Source organism: Capricornis sumatraensis, chromosome 13 (assembly GCF_032405125.1).
Source record: "Capricornis sumatraensis isolate serow.1 chromosome 13, serow.2, whole genome shotgun sequence".
NCBI classification, from domain to species: Eukaryota; Metazoa; Chordata; class Mammalia; order Artiodactyla; family Bovidae; genus Capricornis; species Capricornis sumatraensis.
This window is the reverse complement of record NC_091081.1, coordinates 32,602,325-32,626,732: the sequence shown is the minus strand read 5'-3', so window position 1 is coordinate 32,626,732 and position 24,408 is coordinate 32,602,325. Positions and strand designations below refer to the sequence as shown.

The following is a 24,408-nucleotide window of genomic DNA, read 5'->3' as shown; positions in this document are numbered from 1 at the left end:
GGCTGTACACATTTTCAGTACAGCAAAGTACAACTGAACAAGGGAACTGAGAAGGAAAGCTGCCACCCTGTCCCCCAGGGCTGCCTGCCTCTTCAGACATGGAAGTTTCAATTACCCATGCAAGAAACAGCCATTTGGATTAAACTCACAATTCACTATAAGGAAGAGGGAAGGAAACAGACCAGGAATTGTGCCCTGACAATCTGATATGACAGCTCATGTCAGATTAAAAAGGTCCTGCAATTTATTCCAAGTCATACAACTATAATTATTAGAGCAAGGAGCCAGGTCTGTATGTACAAGATGTGTAATCTATCCACAAAATACCTGGAAATCTAGGCTTCTGGAGGCAAGCATAGTACACATGTTAATCTTGAAAAAATGTTCTCATTCTGTTTAAACAACATACCCTAGAGAAGGTTTTCTTTTCTAAAATGTTAAAATGTCCAAAGGACTTCCCTGGTGGCTCAGACGGTGAAGAATTTGCGTGCAATGCAGGAAAACCAGGTTTGATCCCTGGATAGGGAAGATCCCTTGGATAAGGGAATGGCAACCCAATCCAGTATTCTTGCCTGGAGAATCCCCATGGACAGGGGAGCCTGGCGGGCTACAGTCCATAGGGTCACAAAGAGTCAGACATGAATGAGCAACTAACACTTTCACTTTCAAAATGTCCAAAAGCTTTAGATTATACAATAAAATACTACAGAAAAACCAAGCTGATTTTAAGAAAATGAATGGCCATCCCATGTACTGCTTGTTCTCAGGGCTTCCTCAGCAATGCTGAAGAACTATAAAAACTACAAAAAAGCCATTCAACAGGAAGAATAATCACACACAATATTTCAGTGTAATTCCCCTTCTGCTGGCCTTTCTTAGAAATCACTGTATGAGTAATTAAGATGGGTCCATTGAAAAATACTTATTAATGACCACCAAACTGTTTCAATAAGGCAGATAATACATCTGACATGCTAGTAGATTCAGAGTTTGGTCAACCTCAGTTGTACTTTCAAAAAGTTACTTTGGAATAAAATATAGCCATTTCTAGGTTCTCATCTGTATTATTTCTGAAAGCTCCTTTAGGCCCATAATGCACTTCTGTGCCTAGTCTTTGCTTTGACACTTACACCAATTACATGGCCTTGTCAATTCCAGCAATAATGTGCAATACTTAAAATCCTTGATCCATTTTCTCTAAAGCATCCAAAGTTACAAGATCATTTACATACATGTTTAGGATTGTTGAATGTGTATCTGGACATTCTTAAAAGTTACTTTGGTTTTACATATGATTGCAAAGATGAATAGTTTTTAGTTCATGCAGTGAGAGAATCTGCCTGTCTGCTACTTCCCATAAATTGGTTCAACATTCTTACACCGCCATTATTGGAATAATACTTATTATGAAATAATTTTAAGTATTAACATTAAGCATCTCTTGAAATAATTCTGTTGCATCTTATTAACTTTAACGTCCGTGTCATTAGTGCTATTTAAAATGTTTTAAAGCAATCTAAGCTATAGCAGAATCTTGAAAAACTTGCCTTTCGGTGAATGAGGTGATTCACAGTAGAGCTGAGTGGCCCCCTTCATCTTAGGGAAAGTTCTGTTAACTGATCACTTGTTAACTCTGGGTGGTCACATTGAGATAACCAGCTGGCAGTATAACCTCCAGATAACCAGCTGGCAGTATAACCTCCAGCTGTTGCCTCCTACCATTTTAAACACTGGATGTAGTTTCCACGAAAATCGTGAAAACAAGAAGACCATGCCCAGAAAGCCATATGGACTGTTTCATACTACTCCACTCAACAGTTTGAGAAAAGTATATGGCAAATGGAAATGGAAATAGGAATTCTAGTTAGATTTTACCTGATGGGCAATAGAGAAAAAAAGCTAGAAAAAGTGATTATTTTTATTGTTACCTTTAGGTTGTCAAATAATTTCAACTTGAAAAGTTACTTTTCTGATCAAAGTTGTCATTTGTCCTTTTCTAGCAACATCCATCAGAATCCCAGGGAGGGGATAACTTACGAAGAGAGGATATGCTGGAGGTGCCCCGAAGAAACTGGTGTAAGCCGTCTTCGTCTTCGCTGGAGCTGACTATACTGTTTCTCATTTCTAGCATGGACAACTGAGTGCAAAGGCTGAGCTGGTGGTCCAACTTTTTGATCTTCTGTAAAGCAAAGTTTTAAGATTTCTGAGAGCTATGGGACTTAGATCATAGCTTTCCTGTAAGTAGCATTTACTTTTCCTTGAAATAAAGAACTGTTGGTACATAGTGCCAAATAAATAGTAGCTATAATTTTTTTTATTATAAGCTATTACTGCAAATACATTATAAAAATTTAATATACTCACTGGACTATTTATTAATCTGAAAAATGCTAAGCACCAACCTAATTTGATAACAGCCTAGACAAGATAACTTGAAGAGTGCATACACCCATACTCATAGTCCCTGGGGAACAGTACTTATGGAAACAATGTTTTGCTAGTTTTCTTCTGTAATCATTTAAATTTCTTTCTCATCAAACATGGGGAAATGAAGATCTAACTGCAAATTGTTGAAGATCCATATAGCTCTGAAATGCCTAAATGAATGGCCACAGGCTTCCATCCTATACCTCTCTTGTCACTTATGGGCTTTCTGGAAAGGGACCTGATCAGTGGGATGTGCAAGACTGGAAGACACGGGGTTAAAATGCCAACCTCCTGCTTGCTGGGGTTGATCAGCATTTATCAGTCTGCCCTGCCTTCCCTGGCCCACACACATTGCCCTTAGTCCTCCGTCTCACTTACCACCTTCTTTAGATTCCTTGAAAGGCATTTTATGAAGAGGACAGCACATCCTCACTACATATCAGGTGTCTGACATGTGCAGACAACTTCACTAGGTCATGGGAGATATAATAATTACATGGTATTTTCTCATTCTTGAGAAATGATCCCCTGAAGGGTCTCTCAATTATAAGCATCCCCACTTCATTTAACAAAGAACTAATTCATGATTAGTTAATGAAGATTCAGGAACCTATACACTGCATAAAGGAGGGATACCTCACTCTACTTGTGTATTTAACAAAGTAAAGGGACTCAGAAAAATACGTACTTTATCGTTTAAGGTGGGATCATTCAATGAGTAGAGCTTGTTTGTAATGTCTTTTCCTATTAGATACCTAAATATTTCATACAGAAAAGGCTCTGATTCCAGAAAGTAAGTTAATCTTTCTCTTGACCAGCATAAAAATCTGCAATTATCATCTGCAATAATGGTGACCTGCCAAAGAAACAGAAAGAAAAATGTATACGAATTATGATGCCAGTAACTTGGGACAAGGGAAGAGTGGAATAATTTAATGGATACTATTGTAGCAATGTTTTATCATATTAGTTAAAATAAGATTCATAAACACAAGATTCTATAAATATAACATTATGTTTAAAATCAAGCAGTCTGTACACTGGACACAGTAAAGAACCCGTGTGCAGTGCAGGAGACATAAGAGATGCAGGTTCAATCCCTGGGTCGGGAAGATCCCCGGGAGGAGGGCATGGCAACCCACTCCAGGATTCTTGCCTGGAGAATCCACATGGACAGGAGTCTGGTGGGCTATGGTCCATAGGGTCGCAAGAAGCTGGACATGACCAAAGCAACTGAGCATGCGTTCTGCAGGCTAAGTGGAAATGAAGTCTTCAGGTTTTGTTGCTCTGTTTTGTGAGGTCTGGTGATAGAAGATTGGCCTCCATGTCAATAGCACTGCTAGAGTGTACTAGCAGTGTTCAAGATGGCTAAATATTTCTTTATACTTGGATTATTATACTAGAGAATGAAAGTATGAGCTCATGTGAGTTGATTTTAGGACCCAGATTGCCATTGATGAATAAGGCTAGTAAGGGTCCTTTTTGGTTCCTTCTGTCACAGGTATTTCTCATGTGTGAACTACCAAGGGATAGCATGATGGGGACACACACAGAAAAGCTCCAGCTAGCTCAGAACTGGGAAACCGTACTCTTTCCTTTAGGGTCATTACATAAGAAAGTGGGAGAGCATTGTAATTGCACTGTGCAGAGCCCAAGTATTCCGTAAAGAAATCCTCTCTCCAGAACGAGGAGCTCATCCTCACATGCCCTTCCTGCCAGGCAGGTCCTTCCGTCAGCTTCACATGGCATGCCTATCACTGACTCCAGCTCATCCGTGGTCCATTCTCTCTGCTGAGCACCCTGAGGGCAGGGACTGCACCTTCATACTGAGTGCCTGGCTTTCAACACAGAGGGGTGCTCAGTGCAGATTGACTGAAGAAGGAATTAACAGATGAACACAAATACTTAAGGCAAAAAGTGTTTTTATATCTTTAACATTAAACCCAATGCCTTTCCAAGTGGGAGATTAATAAAAGTTTTCAAAATTGACATGAAGTCATACCTGGGCCCAGAGCAAAGGTTTCCAAAGGAGCTCTTTACCCCTTGTTAGTCAGAAAACTAAATGTATTTCAGATGAAAGGATATGTTTTCTCTCTACTAGGAGAGAAAACAGAAAACCCAGCTTCTCTCCTTGTATAAGTGGCTGAAATCTGATCTTCAGTAAATCAGAGGGTTTGACTACAAAAGATGGGTCAGGGTTCCCAGGAAAATAAAACTGTACTTATTTATCATGTTAAATAATATTAAAATATTATGTTAAATAATATTAAATAATAAATCCACCAAACGAAACACATTGGCATTTAAGAAATGCATCAGCAGCTCTCAGTTCAGTTCAGTTGCTCAGTCGTGTTCAAATTTTGCGACCCCATGAATCGCAGCACGCTAGGCCTCCCTGTTCATCACCATCTCCCAGAGTTCACTCAGACTCAAGTCCATTGAGTCCGTGATGCCATCCAGTCATCTCATCCTCAGTCATCCCCTTCTCCTCCTGCCCCCAATCCCTCCCAGCATCAGAGTCTTTTCCAATGAGTCAACTCTTCGCATGAGGTGGCCAAAGTACTGGAGTTTCAGCTTTAGCATCATTCCTTCCAAAGAAATCCCAGGGCTGATCTCCTTCAGAATGGATTGGTTGGATCTCTTTGCAGTCCAAGAGACTCTCAAGAGTCTTCTCCAGCACCACAGTTCAAAAGCATCAATTCTTCAGCGCTCAGCTTTCTTCACAGTCCAACTCTCACATCCATACATGACCACAGGAATAACCATAGCCTTGACTAGACGGACCTTAGTCGGCAAAGTAATGTCTCTGCTTTTGAATATACTATCGAGGTTGGTCATAACTTTTCTTCCAAGGAGTAAGCGTCTTTTAATTTCATGGCTGCAATCACCGTCTGTAGTGATTTTGGAGCCCCCCAAAATAAAGTCTGACACTGTTTCCACTGTTTCCCCATCTATTTCCCATGAAGTGATGGGACTGGATGCCATGATCTTCATTTTCTGAATGTTGAACTTTAAGCCAACTTTTTCAGTCTCTTCTTTCACTTTCATCAAGAGGCTTTTGAGTTCCTCTTCACTTTCTGCCATAAGGGTGGTGTCATCTGCATATCTGAGGTTATTGATATTTCTCCTGGCAATCTTGATTCCAGCTTGTGTTTCTTCCAGTCCAGCATTTCTCATGATGTACTCTGCATAGAAGTTAAATAAGCAGGGTGACAATATACAGCTTGATGTACTCCTTTTCCTATTTAGAACCAGTCTGTTGTTTCATGTCTAGTTTTAACTGTTGCTTCCTGACCTGCATACAGATTTCTCAAGAGGCAGGTTAGGTGGTCTGGTATTCCCGTCTCTTTCAGAATTTTCCACAGTTTATTGTGATCCACACAGTCAAAGGCTTTGGCATAGTCAATAAGGCAGAAATAGATGCTTTTCTGGAACTCTCTTGCTTTTTCGATGATCCAGCGGATGTTGGCAATTTGATCTCTGGTTCCTCTGCCTTTTCTAAAACCAGCTTGAACATCAGGGAGTTCACGGTTCATGTATTGTTGAAGCCTGGCTTGGAGAATTTTGAGCATTACTTTACTAGCATGTGAGATGAGTGAAACTGTGCTGTAGTTTGAGCATTCTGTGGCATTTCCTTTCTTTGGAATTGGAATGAAAACTGACCTTTTCCAGTCCTGTGGCAACTGCTGAGTTTTCCAAATTTGCTGGCATATTGAGTGCAGCACTTTCATGGCATCATCTTTCAGGATTTGAAACAGCTCAACTGGTATTCCATCACCTCCACTAGCTTTGTTCGTAGTGATGCTTTCTAAGGCCCACTTGACTTCACTTTCCAGGATGTCTGGCTCTAGATTAGTGATCACATCATTTTGATTATCTGGGTCGTGAAGATCTTTTTTGTACAGTTCTTCCATGTATTCTTGCCACCTCTTCTTAATATCTTCTGCTTCTGTTAGGTCCATACCATTTCTGTCCTTTATCAAGCCCATCCTTGCATGAAAAGTTCCCTTGGTATCTCTAATTTTCTTGAAGAGATCTCTAGTCTTTCCCATTCTGTTGTTTTTCTCTATTTCTTTGCATTGATCGCTGAAGAAGGCTTTCTTATCTCTTCTTCCTATACTTTAGAACTCTGCATTCAGACGCTTATATCTTTCCTTTGCTCCTTTGCTTTTCGCCTCTCTTCTTATCACAGCTATTTGTAAGGCCTCCCCAGACAGCCATTTTGCTTTTTTGCATTTCTTTTCCATGGGGATGGTCTTGATCCCTGTCTCCTGTACAATGTCACGAACCTCTGTCCATAGTTCATCAGGCACTCTATCTATCAGATCTAGGCCCTTAAATCTATTTCTCACTTCCACTGTATAATCATAAGGGATTTGATTTAGGTCATACCTGAATGGTCTAGCAGTTTTCCCTACTTTCTTCAATTTGAGTCTGAATTTCGTAATAAGGAGTTCATGATCTGAGCCACAGTCAGCTCCTGGTCTTGTTTTTGTTGACTGTATAGAGCTTCTCCATCTTTGGCTGCAAAGAATATAATCAATCTGATTTTGGTGTTGACCATCTGGTGATGTCCACGTGTAGAGTCTTCTCTTGTGTTATTGGAAGAGGGTGTTTGCTATGACCAGTGCATTTTCTTGGCAAAACTCTATTAGTCTTTGCCCTGCTTCATTCTGCATTCCAAGGCCAAATTTGCCTGTTACTCCAGGTGTTTCTTGACTTCCTACTTTTGCATTCCAGTCCCCTATAAAGAAAAGGATATCTTTTTTGGGTGTTAGTTCTAAAAGATCTTGTAGGTCTTCATAAAACCGTTCAACTTTAGCTTCTTCAGCGTTACTGGTTGGGGCATAGACTTGGATAACTGTGATATTGAATGGTTTGCCTTGGAGACGAACAGAAATCATTCTGTCGTTTTTGAGATTGCATCCAAGTACTGCATTTCGGACTCTTTTGTTGACCATGATGGCTACTCCATTTCATCTGAGGGATTCTGTTCTAGATTGGGAAATGTTCTAGATTCATCAAGACAATCACCAAGAAAGCCATGTGGTGAAGTGAGCATAAGGCTGACTCACCATCAAGAATCCTCTGTGTAAAGAACAACTGAACATAGTGTCATAAAGCCTACATTCTAGTGGAGCAAGCTGGTAATAAGTAAGGATATGTGACCAAGAACAAAAAGATTTATAGGAAGAGAAGTATAAGGTCAAGAGACATAGAAGCCTGTCCTTTCGAGTTCCCAGAAACAGTAGGAGATGTGTATGTAAACAAAAGGCGACTGAATAATATTCTCAAGGAGGGAGTATTTTTAGAGAAGGTGAGCACTGGGCATTCAGGATGACCCAGTCCTGCATCCAAGCATTGAAGAAAGAGTTAAGAAAGTTGAAGTCCCTTCATTCTGCAAAGACGTCATCCATACCTTTGGAAGATACAATTCATGCACAGTGGGGGAAGAAGTAAAGGAGGAGTTGGAAATCATCCAGGAAAAGAAGGTGCCATTGCACAGGTGATATTGCACATGCATTTAACTTTTTTCCAACCATTTTAATAACCTTAAGTTTTCCATGAGGCAAAAATACTTTTAATATGATATTATAGTTTGCTTAGAACCATTGCTTAGAACTATTTTTAAAAATTGAAGTTTAGTTGATTTAGTGTTTCAAGTATATAGCAGAGGGATTTGTTTATACATATATATTTCTCCTTTTTGAGATTCTTTTTCATTATAGGTTATTATAAGATTGAATACCATTTCTTATAGCATCAAATCGGGAAAGGAGTACATCAAGGCTGTATATTGTCACCCTGCTTATTTAACTTATATGCACAGTACATCAAGCTCAATGCTGGATTGGATGAAGCACAACCTGGAATCAAGATTGCCAGGAGAAATATCAATAACATCAGATATGCAGATGACACCACCCTCATGGCAGAAAGTGAAGAAGAACTAAAGAGCCTCTTGATGAATGAAAAGGGAGAGTGAAAAAGTTGGCTTAAAACTCAACATTCAGAAAACTAAGGTCATGGCATCCAGTCCCATCACTTCATGGGAAATAGATGCAGAAACAGTGACAGATTCATTTTGGGGGCCTCCAAAATCACTGCAGATGGTGGCTGCAGCCATAAAATTAAAAGACACTTGGTCCTTGAAAGAAAAGTTATGACCAACCTAGATAGCATATTAAAAAGCAGAGACGTTACTTTGACAAAAAAGGTCCATCCAGTCAAGGTTATGGTTTTTTCAGTGGTCATGTATGGATGTGAGAGTTGGACTATAAAGAAAGCTGAGCACCGAAGAATTGATGCTTTTGAACTGTGGTGTTGGAGAAGACTCTTGAGAGTCCCTTGGACTGCAAGGAGATCTAACCAGTCCATTCTATAGGAGATCAGTCCTGAATATTCATTGGAAGGACTGATGCTGAAGTTGAAAGTCCAATACTTTGGCCAGGTGATAGGAAGAACTGACTCATTTGAAAAGACCCTGATGCTAGAAAAGATTGAAGGCAGGAGGAGAAGGGGACGACAGAGGATGAGATGGTTGGATGGCATCACCAACTCAATGGGCATGAGTTTGAGCAAACTCCAGGAGTCAGTGATGGACAGGGAGGCCTGGTGTGCTACAGTCCATGGGGTTGCAAAGAGTCAGATGTGACTGAGCAAGTGAACTGAACTTCTGCTATATAGCAAAGTGCTTCTGTTATACACATATACCTTCTTTTTTAATATTCCTTTCCATTATTGTTTATCATAGGAATTGAATATAGTTCCTTGTGCAATACAGTAGGGCCTTGTTGTTTAAACATTCTATACTTAATACCTTACATCTGCTAACCTGAAACTCCCACTTTACCCCTCTCTAACGCCTGCCTCCATGGCAACCATAAATCTGTTTTCTATGCCTGTGAGTCTGTTTGTTTTGTAGATAGGTTCATTTGTGCCATATTTTAGGTTCCACATATAAGTAACATCATATGGTATTTGTCTTTGTCTTTCTGACTTACTTTACTTAGATAGTCACGAGTTCCATTTCAGTTCCATTTCATTCGCTCAGTCATGTCCAACTCTTTGCGACCCCATGAATTGCAGCACGCCAGGCCTCCCTGTCCATCACCAACTCCCAGAGTTCACTCAGACTCACATCCATTGTGTCGGTGATGCCATCCAACTATCTCATCCTCTGTCGTCCCCTTCTCCTCCTGCCCCCAATCCTTCCCAGCATCAGGGTCTTTTCAAATGAGTCAGGTCTCTGCATCAGGTGGCCAAAGTATTGGAGTTTCAGCTTCAACATCAGTCCCTCCAATGAACACCCAGGACTGATCTCCTTTAGAATGGACTGGTTAGATCTCCTTGCAGTCCAAGGGACTCTCAAGAGTCTTCTCCAACACCACAGTTCAAAAGCATCAATTCTTCAGCGCTCAGCTTTCTTTACAGTCCAATCACGTCCACACATGACTACTGGAAAAACCACAGCTTTGACTAGACGGACCTTTTTTGGCAAAGTAATGTCTCTGCTTTTGAATATGCTGTCTAGGTTGGTCATAACTTTCCTTCCAAGGAGCAAGCGTCTTTTAATTTCATGGCTGCTGTCACCATCTGCAGTGATTTTGGAGCCCAGAAAAATAAAGTCAGCCACTGTTTCCACTGTTTCCCCATCTATTTCCCATGAAGTGATGGGACCGGATGCCATAATCTTAGTTTTCTGAATGTTGCACTTTAAGCCAACTTTTTCACTCTCTTCTTTCACTTTCATCAAGAGGCTCTTTAGTTCCTCTTCACTTTCTCCATAACGGTGATGTCATCTGCAGATCTGAGGTGATTGATATTTCTCCCGGCAATCTTGATTCCAGCTTGTGCTTCTTCCAGCCCAGCGTTTCTCATGATGTACTCTGCATATAAGTTAAATAAGCAGGGTGACAATATACAGCCTTGACGTACTCCTTTTCCTATTTGGAACCAGTCTGTTGTTTCATGTCCAGTTCTAACTGCTGCTTCCTGACCTGTATACAGGTTTCTCAAGAGGCAGGTCAGGTGGCCTGGTAGTCCCATCTCTTTCAGAATTTTCCACAGTTTATTGTGATCCACACTAGTTCCATTTATATTGCTGCAAATGACTGAGTAATATTCCATTATATGTATGTACCACATCTTGATCCATCCATCTGTTGATGGACATTTAGGTTTCTTCTATGTCTTAGCTATTTTAAATAGTGCTGCAATGAACAATGGGGTGCTTGTATCTTTTTGACTTATAGCTCTGTGTGGACATATGCCCTGGAACATATGGTAATTCTATATTTAGTTTTCTGAGGAACCTCCATACTGTTTTCTATGGTGGCTGCACCAACTTACATTCCCACCAACAGTGTAGGAGGGTTCTCTCTTCTCCACACCCTCTCCAGGCCATTCTGACCAGAGTGAGATGGTACCTCATTGCAGTTTTGATTTAGAGTTCTCTAATAATTAGTGATGTTGAGCATCTATTCTTGTGCTTATTTGCCATCTGTATTTCTTCTTTGGAGAAATGTCTATTTAGTTCTTCTGCTCATTTTTTTCATTGGACTTTTTGTTGTTGTCAAGTTGTATGAGCTATTTGTATATTTTGGAAATTAAACCCTTGTCAGCTGCAACGTTTGCAAATATTTTCTCCCATTCTGTAGGTTGTCTTTTCACTTTTTTTGATGGTTTCCTTTGCTGTGCAAAAGCTTGTAAATTTGATTAGGCCCCATTTGTTTGTTTTGTTCTAATTTCTATTGCCTTGGGAGACTGACCTAAGAAAACATTGGTATGATTTATGTCAGGTAATGTTTTGCCTATGTTCTCTTCTAAGAGTTTTATGGTATTATGTCTTATGTTTAAGTCCCTAAGTCATTTTGAGTTTATTTTTGTGTGCATGAGAGGATGTATTCTAACTTCATTGCTTTATATGTGACTAGGAAACCATTTTTTATTGATGGTTGAAAAGTACTTTAAACCTGTTTAAATTATTATTCAATTTAAATATAGTAACAGTATTCATATAATAAGCTATGCATGCATGCTAAGTCACTTCAGTCATGTCCAACTCTTTGTGACCCTTCAGACCATAGCCCCCCTGGCTCCTCTGTCCATGGGATTCTCCAGGCAAGAATACTGGAGTGGATTGCCATGCCCTCCTCCAGGGGATCTGCCAACCCAGGGATGGAACCTGAGTCTTACGTCTCTTGCATTGACAGGAGAGTTCTTAACCACTAGTGACACCTGGGAAGTTGAGTCTTCCAAGTCCACAAGGTCAAGCATTTAGTTGGAAGCAGGTAGTTAGCATTTTGACTGAGGTCATTTCACTAGATAGCTAATGCTTCATTTCTGTCAAATAGACAGTTTTACTTAATGATTTCCTGTCACAGCAGCCAACTGAAACATATCTTTAATGAGGAATTTTTTGAAGCACCTAGGAATTCTTAAAGCTTCCGTAAAATACATTTGCTTTTTAGATTATTAGGGTATTTCAGCAGCGCCATGCTTGAGTTCTTGTGAAGAATTTTACAGAAGAAATAGAAGCCTAAAAAAATAAACTAAAAGTAGTGGAAGACACAAAAGAATTTCTCTCAAGTAGAGAATTAGACAAAGCATTTGTAACCAGGTTTGCTGCAATTACTCAAGGTGCTGGATTAGTCCCAAATCAATCTTACACCCTCACTCAATGAAAACACCTTATCAAGAACCAGGTGTCGGAGGGAAATGCTGAATGTGCTAGCGTGGGAAATGGCAGTCTGACATTATGACTGACTGACTGTCCTCAGGGGAGACCTTATTATTTTCTTTGTGTACTGCACAACATTTCACACATGAAAATGTCCCAGAAGTGGTCCATTCAGCTAATTTTTATTGAATTCTCATCCGCACTAAAACACAGCAGAGCCAAAGCTGGCAGATTAAACTGCTTTGCAACTCAACCCAAAGATTTACTTAACACTAAGAGAAGGTTTTATTTAAAAGGAGTTAAAACTCAGTGTTCCTTTATTTCACCAGAGCCTGGACATCTGCCTCCAAGACATTCTTTTTCCCTTAAAGTCAATAAAGGTTTGTTTTTCAAGCTTCACAGCACAGGATGTGCTATCGATTATGGGAAGGCAACAGCGGGAGGTAGAACCCGAAAGAAAAATGAAAATGGCAAAGCTCACTGGAGATGAAATGACTGTACAAAGAAGAAATAAGACACAAAACACTACTTCTGCCTTTTGTGGTATTGATACTCAAGATTCTCCCAAGAGTTCTCAGCAGCAGCCTGTGTCTATAAGTCCTAGCAGAGTGCCAAGGGAGCAGCTGGCTGATTAGAGTTGGTGGGTCAGCTCTGTCACTGCCTGTCATCATAATTACCGCACGTTCCTGAACAATGTTCACTGTGTGATCTCAAGGGACAGCCGCCAATTCTACTGGCTTCCTTTCCTCCTTCCATCCTACTGTTGAATTCACTAGCACCCCTACCAAAGAATGAATTTAAAGAAACGAAAGTGCAAAGGAAGCAGCGCCTTGTCAGAACACGTATAACTATCCAGAGTTAGAGAAAAATGAAATTAGCAGGTAAGAGGGTGTGTAGGTGCAGAAGTCTGGCCACTGATAATTTCGTGTCCTCTGCCACTGGCATAGAGAGTGAAAAGCTGACTCTGGGAGCACATGATGGTTTTCATCTGGGAACTTGCTTCAGGAAGAGGCAATATACTCCTACACAGATGTGCAACAGCTATTTTTACTCTTGAGTATCCGCCAATAGGAACATTTGGTGAACAATGAAAACAGAATCTCTCCCGAGGGCTTACTCTGATGAGAGTCTTCAACTGTATGGGACTTAGGCTCGATGATGCCAGAGCAGTTTTTATCCATTGATCAATCAGCCACACCAGACTCTCTGCAGAGAAAAGCTAACTAGTGCTTGGGGAGGCTGAACCAGTATTTTTCACCCAGGTAGGGTACCTTGAGTTTGGTCATGTTTTTAGAAACATGAGAAGCAAATCAATCATGAGGACTATTTCTCAAATGCCAAATCCCAATCCCCTGTCCTGAAGAAGCAGGAGAACTGTGATGAGAGGTAGAAATTCCTTTGTATGTTAATTTAATTACACATATAATTTGAAGTCCAGTGTTAAAGACAGTACATGCTATGTCCCAGGGGCTACAAGCTGCTGGAAACACAGGAGGTTCAGTCCCCTTCCTTTCCCCAAATGCTGGTCTCCTCAGGATCCTATGAAACAGTTATTGTGTAAAATCACTTGCTACTATAAACAGAAATAGATGCAACAGATAAATGTTGGGCTTTGGAAGAAGAAGTTGGAAGCAGGTCAGAGGAATGAGGGAGAGAGGAAAGAAGTGGCCCTGGACCAGTTTATAGGTGGTGGTGATTAAAGATACTGTAAGAATAAATCTCAGTGCAGAGCTGACCCCAGAAAAACCCAAGGGAGTGTGTAAGTTAGAGGAGGCAGGATGTAGGCTCTGCTTTTTCCTTCTGTATCTTTAGCTCAGCAAGCCTGGGGACAACATTGCAGCCAGGTAGTAAATTTATATGAGACCCTCTAGTAAACGCACATAACTTTAACATGTTGTGTGGTTACTCAGGCAGGGTAGGAGCGGGGCAGGCCTGAAACCATTGTAAATCCACTTAGCTAGTGTCTGGGAATGTCCCCTTGTATCTCCATGTGGCATCCCTAAGAGTGCGGCATCTCAAAATGAGACTCAACAATAACACTTTGTCACCAAGAAACACTGATTTTTCCTCTGCCAGGTGGTAGCATCCCCTTCTATTCCACTTCCCACCTAAATGTTTACATCAACCCTCCTGTCAGTAATGCCTAACACGGCTCCTGTTCATAAGAAACCCTATTCCCAGGATACTTCCTTACTGCTGTTTATCTAGAGGCTCAGACTAAGGAAACTCTCACCCATTTTCTTGGTTACTTTCCTGACAATACTGAGGGGAATAAAATAGGACAGCTGGACATTCACAGGAAGAATTAGAACGAAGTATCACATAATGGAGCGTTTTGTTTTCTTTTTTAAGATAGTGAAAGAGTCAGGCTGAGTACTTCAAATTATTCTAACTGTAAAGAACTTCATTCTTTGCCCTTAAATATATTCATTACATTTAAAAGAGTACAGTGGTTAAATTTTTTTTCATGAGGATTAACAAAGTAGGTTCTCTAGGGCAAAATCAGTTTCCTGCTTTTCCCCAGTAAAAGTAACCAATTACATGTTTTAAGTACACTGATTATCCATAACTGACCTTTTCCTTTTTTTCATAACAAAAGCATTAGATGTTCTCTATGGAAAAATTATACAAACAAAAAGGAAGAAAACAAAGCAATCAGACCTTCAGAAATAAGTGTTAACATAATGGCTAAATCAGGATATATATTTATAGGCCTCTTCTTGTGTACCTATACACACCACTTTCAGTTTTACAAGGAACTTCCCTGATGGTCCAGTAGTTAGGAATCTGCCTGCCAGTGCAGGGGACACAGGTTTGATCCCTGGTTCAGGAAGATCCCACACGCTACAAAGCAACTAAGTCCTTGCCACCTGAGAAGCCACCTCAATGAGAAGCCCATGCACCACACTGAAGAGTAACTCCCATTCTCTGCAACTAGACAAAAGCCTGCGTGCAGCAACGAAGACCCAGGACTGCCAAAAATAAATTTTAAAAAATTTTTGCAAAAATGGGATCATACTATCTATACCATATGGTAATCTCTTTTTTCAATAAGTCATGGTCACTTTTCCATCCATATCCTTTGGATTTTGAATAAGACATTAACTAGTTTCAATCTTTTTAAAAATCATGCCAAAACATACCTGGAATTTTTCACCTTTGTGCATCTGGGTTGATCTAAATTCAGGAGAATCTATAAAGGCACAGGGGTAAATGTTATGCAGAAAATGTCCTCGATAGGAAACCTTCATTCTGATAAAACAGAAATTAGTGTTAATAAGTGCATAATAATTCACACATAACATGACAAGCCTTAAAATCTCCCTAATCTTATGGGTTTTTTTATTTTGTAAAATCTTAAAGACCCGACAGGAGACTGACATAATTAAAAAGCACTTCCCAGGGCACACGTATTAGTTTCAAAATAAGTTTCACTAACAACAAGGGGAAAAAAGTGTCCATATTGAAGCAGACATGTTTAATTTCATCAGTGTCTAGCTGCTGCTGCTGCTGCTAAGTCACTTCAGTCGTGTCCGACTCTGCAACCCCCCAGACGGCAGCCCCCCAGGCTCCCCCATCCCTGGGATTCTCCAAGCAAGAACACTGGAGTGGGTTGTCATTGCCTTCTCCAATGCATGAAAGTGAACAGTGAAAGTGAAGTCGCTCAGTTGTGTCCGACTCTTAGTGACCCCATAGACTGCAGCCTACCAGGCTCCTGCATCCATGGGATTTTCCAGGCAAGAGTGCTGGAGTGGGGTGCCATTGCCTTCTCTGAGTGTCTAGCTGGAATGACCATATAATTCATTATTCAAACTGGTACACTTCTGAGAGAAAATAGACACTGCTGTCTCCCCAGGAGACTGATATTCCTAGAAGCTGCATTTTTGTGATATTCAAAAAAATAAGCAAGTCACCTCTAAAATATGCATCAGATCAGTTCAGTTCAGTCACTCAGTCGTGTCTGACTCTTTGCGACCCCATGAATCGCAGCACACCAGGCCTCCCCATCCATCACCAACTCCTGGAGTTCACTCAGACTCACGCATAAGCTTCTTAAATTTTAATACTCAATTTAAACCTATTCCAGTTTTACCTCATTAAACTTACTAAAAAGGTGAAAACTGTTCACAAGTAAAAATCCTGATTAGCAACATGATTCACTGAGAGAAATCCTACATAACGTTACCACATTACTCTGTAACATTCTATAATGCAGTTGTCCAGATGAGAATTTACCTTCATGACCACTTACTCCATTAGTTGCAACATTCCCTTCCATTCATTTCCTACCCAGAGGCCAGAAGATTCCAGGCAAACAAGGCATTTTGATTTCCATAGAGCACTTACTTTCCTTTCAGGAGAATACTCAGACGGTCGTCAACTGAGGTTAGCTCCTCTACAGCATAGCTTTCACCCTTTTTCAACGTTTGGATCATGCAAAACTGTCCAGTTAATCTTCTGAACAAATCTGGAGACACACGGAGGGGTTCAAACAATCGCCGGTAGATGCTTTTGAGTTCCTTTTCGATCTTTACCTGAAAGCAAGCAGTAACCGAATGCCACACCTAATGTAGCAACCCTGAAACATCAGCTGCTGTGGTCTTAATAGAGTTTTCAGAATAAACGGATCTGCAATTCATGCCTTCACCCTTCTATATTTTGGTCAGTGGAATCTGACACCAAGAGTAAGTGGTGATGTAAGTTTCGATGCTAAAAGGGCACTTTTGCAATTAAGCTGAACTCTGACAGCATATGGTGAAGATCTGCACTGTTGATTACATCTTTCTATGCACTGTCAAGCAACCGTGGAGGTTCTGATTGTTGTCACAGTATTCACCTTGCCCATCTTAGCATTTTCTATAAATAACATATTAATAAATGCTTTTCATTTTAGAACATTTCTGTTTCACAGAAGGAAGTTACAGTAACTGAAATATTACAGCAAGGAAATAAGTATATAAATTAGGAATCAACTTGGAAATAAATTTACAAAGATTGATGTATTAAATGTTTTTCTTATGTGCAATTATTATCTAGTGAGTTAATACAGGAAATCAAATATCCTTAGCTGTAATTACTACTTCTCATGTATTTATTCCAAAGCAAAGTGAAGAATGTAAAATTCAAATGGCTCAGTCGCCTCTGTTGTCAGACTATCTAAGGCCCAAGTCAAGCCTATCTGTGTGCTCAGCGTTAGTCTGGGAAATCTGTACTGCATGCAAATGAACTTTGATGTTCAAGTGGTCTTCCATCTCCATGAAATCTGTAGCAGCTATGCCATGAAGCTACAGACCCAGGAGATCAGGGCTGCTCAGATGTCACTTGCAGCCGTTCTGACACTCTCACTTTCCTGCTGTTTCATTTTAATGAAGAATTAGCATTTATATTTTTCAAAAAGATAGGCTTATAGCCTGAGAAGAAACAAAAGCACAGATACTGAGTGATTTACTTCCTCGGTGGCACTATCACATCAACAACAACTACTGAATCTTATGTTCAGAATGTGGGATTCTAGGAAGTTCTGATATTGAGAAGCTGAAATCCTTATTATTGCTATCATCTACCTTCTCCACTCTAGAGCTTTCGTAATGAGTGTTTAATTAAATCACAGATCTGTCTCACTTTCAGCGTGCACACTAGCCAGTGTGGCACGATGAATATATGAACTGAAAAACTGACTTAAATTCATAATCTGCTCATCCTGCCAGCCTTAGCTCAAGTCCCAGTTCTTCCATGAAGCCCTCTAAATTCCTCTCTTTGAAAGCATTCACTTATCAAAGGTTTTTTTGAGCACCAGTTACATGCCAGCCATGCTTGGCCAGAACAGAGAACACAACAATAAGCGTGGTAGACGATCCTATTGTTTGCAGCTCCTGGCTGCTTCCACCCATGAAAGAGGATCGTGTATCCTCTCACCCCATCCTACTCCCACATCATCAGGCTTGGTCATGTCAGTTGCTCTGGCAAGCAGAATTGATATATGCTCCTTCTGAGCAGAAGTTTTAAGAAACAGTAAGTGTTTCTTTTGTTCTATTTCTCTCTCTGCTGTGACAATGCATGTCCAAATAGAACCTGCTGCTTCAGCAGAGACCCTGAAATGAAGAAGACACGTGGAATAGAATTACAGCTGTACACAGCTGCCACAGTCCATATATTAGGTGATGAAGAAATGTGTTGCTGTTATATGGCACTGAGACTTTCAGACTGTTACACAGCATAACATAGTGAAAACTGACTAATACAGTAAGCAAAACAGAGTGGGTTACAAGGTTTGAGGAGGTCACAATCTAGTGGAATGTCTATGACACATATCAATCTGTATCAGGGAAATTGTCATTTCCTAAGAATTATCGTTTCTAACACTTTTCTATGTGCATGTCTGGCCTTGAACATAAGATTAGAGCAAGCATGTTGTCTTTTGCTCTACTGAATATTTGCACGTGCTTTGACGGTCAACAGTCAACAAACAGCTATGCAGTGATTGCTAGAGGCCATGCTACTTTCCTTTTCTGTTAGCACCAATTTGTTCTTGGTATGACCAAGGAAACACAGCAAGATAAGTTGGAGTGGAAAAGAAAAAGTTAAATATTACTGTCTTCATTACAACTCACTGAAAATGGTGATTTCCTTAAATGAGTATTTTGGACATAGGAAAAAAAAAGCTATTACATTTAAAAACTAGCATAAAACATAACATGAGCTATTTGTAAATCATTAGTGTGTTCTGAAAGTTGTCTATGAGCACTTAATTTTATAACTAGACAAAGATATTACCAAATGACATTTGAATACCAATAGGAAGAAGAAATAATGAGCTTAGATGACTAAAAAGAGAGAATACTGTCATGTTCTTTCATGTCTAAATTGCCCTAATGATTAAAAATGTTTTAAAAACTCGTTTGTGGAACAAATTTCATGATGTTCAAATATTTCATTTCCAGGCATATATACACAAAAAGTCTCATCTTCAGAAAAATGATATTAAAGGGCCTAAAGATATTAGATGCTCATTCTCAAATATGAACAAAGTACTTGATTAGCTTTAAAATCTCTTACTTATTAATTAATTGTTAGTAATTACCGGTCTTTTCTTGTACAAAAGATATGAAAGATGCAGAATGTTGATCCCCAGGAACACCGAGTTCCAGATCATGATATCCAAGGCACATCGGTAGAGAGTGGCCCAGACGACATAAAGGGCACATCCTGTGAACAACGAGGTAGGCATGTAAGATGTCTTGTAGCTTAACAAGCTTGTCTTGTAGCTTCAGTATGTAGCTTAATACATTTGTCATCTTCTGTATATAAAATATTTCCAAACACATCTTGGAAATACATGTCAAATATCACTTTGTTACATTTTGGTTTTTGTTTGATTACCAAACCAAACCACATGTTGTTGCAGAAAACTTGTAAAGTATAAAAGTCATTTTTAAAAGGAGAACAGAACCTCATAATTCTACTACTTAAAAGATAGCCATTGTTGATAGTTAATACTGACTCAGTTTTTCTGTATTTTTAACTGATGGCAAACCTAATGAATCCGCAATTTAAAACTTACTTTTTTACTTATTGCAGTGATTTTCTCATTTCATTAAAGCACTTCATATCACTTCATGGGAAATAGATGGGGAAACAGTGGAAACTGTGTCACACTTTATTTTGGGGGGCTCCAAAATCACTGCAGATGGTGATTGCAGCCATGAAATTAAAAGACGCTTGGTCCTTGAAAGAAAAGTTATGACCAACCTAGATAGCATATTAAAAAGCAGAGACATTACTTTGCCAACAAAGGTCTATCTAGTCAAGGCTATGATTTTTCCAGTGGTCATGTATGGATGTGAGAGTTGGACTGTGAAGAAAGCTGAACACCAAAGAATTGATGCTTTTGAACTGTGGTGTTGGAGAAGACTCTTGGAAGTCTCTTGGACTGCAAGGAGATCCAACCAGTCCATTCTAAAGGAGATCAGTCCCGGGTATTCATTGGAAGGACTGATGCTGAAGCTGAAACTCCAATACTTTGGCCACCTCATGCGAAGAGTTGACTCACTGGAAAAGACCCTGATGCTGGGAGGGATTGAAGGTGGCAGGAGAAGGGGACGACAGAGGATGAGATGGCTGGATGGCATCACTGACTCGATGGACATGAGTTTGGGTAAACTCCGGGAGTTGGTGATGGATAAGGAGGCCTGGCGTGCTGCAGTCCATGGGGTCGTAAAGAATCAGACACAATTGAGCGACTGAACTGAATACATAGTTTTAATTGATTGTAACTGATAAACCATAATTTAACTATCTCCCTGCTGGCGGACAGGTGAAATACTTTGGCTGTAATTTTTAAAAAAATTATTTATTTCGGCTGCATCAGGTCTTAGTTGTGGCATACAGGATCTATTTCCCTGACCAGGGATCAAACCCGAGCCCCTTGCATTGGAAGCGCAGAGTCTTAGTTACTGCACCACCAGGGAAGTCCCTGTAATTTTTTATAAAAGCAGCTTTATATATAAAAATGTATCTGTTCTTGTGACTACTTGCTTAGGGTGGATGACCCAACAGTGAGCTAAGAGAATAAGCTTTATAGACTCTGATGACATTAAAGGACTGTTTTCCAAAAGATTTGTGCAAATTTGCACAAATCAGTTGGTTGGTTGGTTTCAAATCTGCACAAATTTGATTGGCTTTATGATGGGAGAATCAGTATATATTTTAAATTTAAAATTACCCATATCAGTTATCAATACAAATATATCAACAGCACATACACACAGAAAAACTAAGTCTTCCATTTTTAAAAGGTTATTCACTTGCAATTTTAAAATTTCATTAAAATGACGTGGGGCACCTGAATAATAACCCAAAATGTAAAAATTTTAATGTTCTTTAGCTAATGAGTGAGTGAGTGAAGTCGCTCAGTCATGTCTGACTCCTTGCGATCCTGTGGACTGTAGCCCACCAGGCTCCTCTGTTCATGGGATTCTCCAGGCAAGAATACTGGAGTGGGTTGCCACAGCAAATACTGAAGACATGTAAAATCTTATTACTTAAAGGAGACAGGGTAACATGATGGAAGGACTGACTGGGAAGCTGGAGGACCCCAATTATAGTCCTGGTTTGGCTAGTTTTCTCTGGTCTTAACCCTGGATGATTCATTTGATTTCTCCAAGGCCTCAGTTGCTTTGTTTCTACAGTGTTGGACTAGCTGATCTCCCTTGGTCTGTTCCACCTCCAAAGTTCTGTCTTAAAAGGCATAATTATTTTGCTTTTTTATCGGGTGTGGTTTTATTTCTTCCCTCGATGCTCTGTTCCTCCTGCTATAATCCTTACCTGACCCAGAGGTAACAGCCACAGAACCCTACCTTCCAGCCACCCTTCCAGCACTTTCTTTGACCCTTCCTTGTCGTTATCATGTATTTCAGGCACAGTGAGCTACTTTTCATCCTCCCTCAATGTGCTGGATCTCCCCCTCCTCTCCTTTGACCTGGATACCACACACACTCACACTCAGAGGAATCCTGTTCATCTTCCCAAAGCCAGCTCCACTGCCGTCTCTGCAGCACACCCTGGTCTGCTTTCCCGCTGAGCCCATCACCCTGTCCGTTTCTCCCTGGCACTGGAATGCCCACCTGCATCACAGCATCTGATGTGTCCTATGTGACTGCCCACCTGTTTCTCTCTGGCCTCCAAAACAGTGTCTTTCTCAAGGATGCAGACTTCATTGTTCACTTTCTGTCTGACATTTTACAGATGCTCAAAAATGCATCTGAATAAATGAATCACCAGGGACATAATCACATAGAGAGTAACTTGTCCAGAATCACTGGCTAAAATGGTAAATTCATCTGTTTTAGTATTTTGATATGGATTATTTTAATTTGCTTCATCAGGGTTAACAGAGTATCTCCCTAAAATTTTATTTGAACTATTGTGTCTGGGCAACTATTTTTGTTCCCAGTGTTGCTTTACTGCTCCCAGCAAGTAAACGACTATTCAAATAATGATAGTTAAAACTATAGAGTATTTACTATATGCCAGGCACTGCTGCTGCTGCTAAGTCACTTCAGTCGTGTCCGACTCTGTGTGACCCCATAGACGGCAGCCAACCAGGCTCCCCTGTCCCTAGGATTCTCCAGGCAAGAACACTGGAGTGGGTTGCCAGTTCCTTCTCCAATGCCTGAAAGTGAAAAGTGAAAGTGAAGTCGCTCAGTTGTGTCTGACTCTTGGCGACCCCGTGGACTGCAGCCCACCAGGCTCCTCTGTCCATGGGATTTTTCCAGGCAGGAGTACTGGAGTAGGGTGCCATTGCCTTCTCCGATGCCAGGCACTACTGTAAGTCAAATATCACATACACACACACACTCATAAACACTCACCTAATTCTCAAACCCCAGGAGGTGGTATTATTTTTACCCTTATTTGACACCTGGGGAAACTGAGCTATAGAAAGGTTATTACCCCAGTTAATAACAGTTGGCAAGTGCTGAAACCAGGATTGTAAAAACACAGTCTGGCTCCAAAGTTTGCACTCTTACTCACAAACGGATTTCTGATGTCTGGAAAATCTAAACAATGTATGAACATGTTGTTAGCTTTATCTGAAGTACAAAAGGGTGAAGGCCTATGTTCTGCCTTACTTGATGTACTGCTAATTTGCTAATGAAGGCTCACAGTTTTGGTACGCTATAGACCCTCCCCAATACATAAGCCCATCAGATGCAAGTTATAGAAAAATTTTATATAACATCAGTTAAGTATCTTACCTACAGCTAACAGCCCCCTAAGAAGTATCATATGAAGGTGAAGTGTAGTTGGAATAACCAATCCAACTGCGAAAAAAATATTTGCTATATGAAAAACTAGATGATGTATCTCTCTCCAGTTTTCACAAGTGGTCTCATTGGAAGGCACAGGTAGGATTCTTTCTAACTCAGGCGTAAAACCTACTGCAGTTGCTTCTGCCAGTGGGCTAGACATGGTATAATTCATCTTGAAAATTCCTGTAAAAATGAAAAAATGAAAGGACAGTCAAAAAATGACAGCTGTATCTTATCACCCACCCCTATGGGTATTATATTATACAAAATTATTTCTGTGAACTAGATGTTGGTAAATAGACTTGTCTGGTGCTTATGAATTAGACAGACCTAGGTTCAAATTCCCACTCTGTCACATATTAAATGTATCCATTTTCTTATCTGTTAATGACGATAATACTTCACTGACTTTATGATGAAATATATAAAATACTTAGGCTAGTGCCTAACTATTCCTTGATGTATATACCTATACATATCAAAACGTTTATTTATTAATACTTTATTTATTTATAAACATACTTGGTGGGATAGAGAGGAAGGAAGGATTTAACTAGCCTATAAACAATCACCAATATTCATAAACCACAATTTAAAAGTTATTTAATATAGTTTTCTATTATGCTGCCATTAGAGACACTGAATCCAAACACAGGAAAAATGACTAGAAAATGGGTTTTCTGAATACTTTGAAAAATTAACACCTTGTTATTTACTATTTGAAGGCTTAGGATGTTTTGTTGTTGATTAGTCGCTAAGTCATGTCTGACTCTTTGTAACCCCATGGACTGCAGCCTGTCAGGCTCCTATGCCCAGGTGTTTTCCAGGCAAGAAAATGGGAGTAGCATGACATTTCCTACTCCAGGGGATGTTCCCGACCTAGGGATCAAACCTGCATTTTTTGCATCTCCGGCATTGGCAGGTGGATTCTTCACCACTAATGCCGTTGTTAATCACTATACCATATATACGTATATACTGCATTATCATATTGTTGTTCAGTCACTAAGTCACGTCTAACTCTCTGTGACCCCTTGCACTGTAGCACTCCAGTCTCCTCTGTCCTCCACTATCTCCTGCTGCTGCTGCTGCTAAGTCACTTCTGGGTTTGCTTAAATTCACGTCCATTGAGTCGGTAATGCTGTCTAACCAGCTCATCCTCTACTGCCCCCTTCTCCTTTTGCCTTCAGTCTTTCCCAGCCTCGGGGTCTTTTCCAGTGAGTCAGTGCTTCCCATCAGGTGGCCAAAGTATTGGAGCTTCAGCTTCAGTATCAGTCCTTCCAATGAATATTCAGGGTTGATTTCCTTTAAGATTGACCGCTTTGATCTCCTCGCAGACCAAGAGACTCTCAAGAGTCTTCTCCAGCACCACAATTCAATATCATCAATTCTTTGGTGCTCAGCCTTCTTCATGGACCAACTCTCACATCCATACATGACTACTGGAAAAACCATAGCTTTGACTAGGTGGACCTTTGTCCGCAATGT

General features: G+C 40.2%; 1 protein-coding gene across 1 annotated transcript in view; it reads right to left on the bottom strand.

The window, feature by feature from the left end:
- Positions 1 to 23,092, bottom strand: part of POPDC1 (popeye domain cAMP effector 1) — a 41,125-nt gene extending 18,033 nt beyond the window's left edge. The window contains exons 1-6 of the mRNA XM_068985090.1: positions 22,867 to 23,092; positions 19,191 to 19,315; positions 16,457 to 16,644; positions 15,253 to 15,361; positions 3,116 to 3,283; positions 2,038 to 2,179 (exon numbers count right to left, since the gene is read on the bottom strand). Coding sequence (XP_068841191.1) covers positions 2,038 to 2,179; positions 3,116 to 3,283; positions 15,253 to 15,361; positions 16,457 to 16,644; positions 19,191 to 19,315; positions 22,867 to 23,092 — 958 coding nt within the window. The remainder of the gene's footprint in view (positions 1 to 2,037; positions 2,180 to 3,115; positions 3,284 to 15,252; positions 15,362 to 16,456; positions 16,645 to 19,190; positions 19,316 to 22,866) is intronic.
- Between the last annotated feature and the right edge of the window lie 1,316 nt (positions 23,093 to 24,408).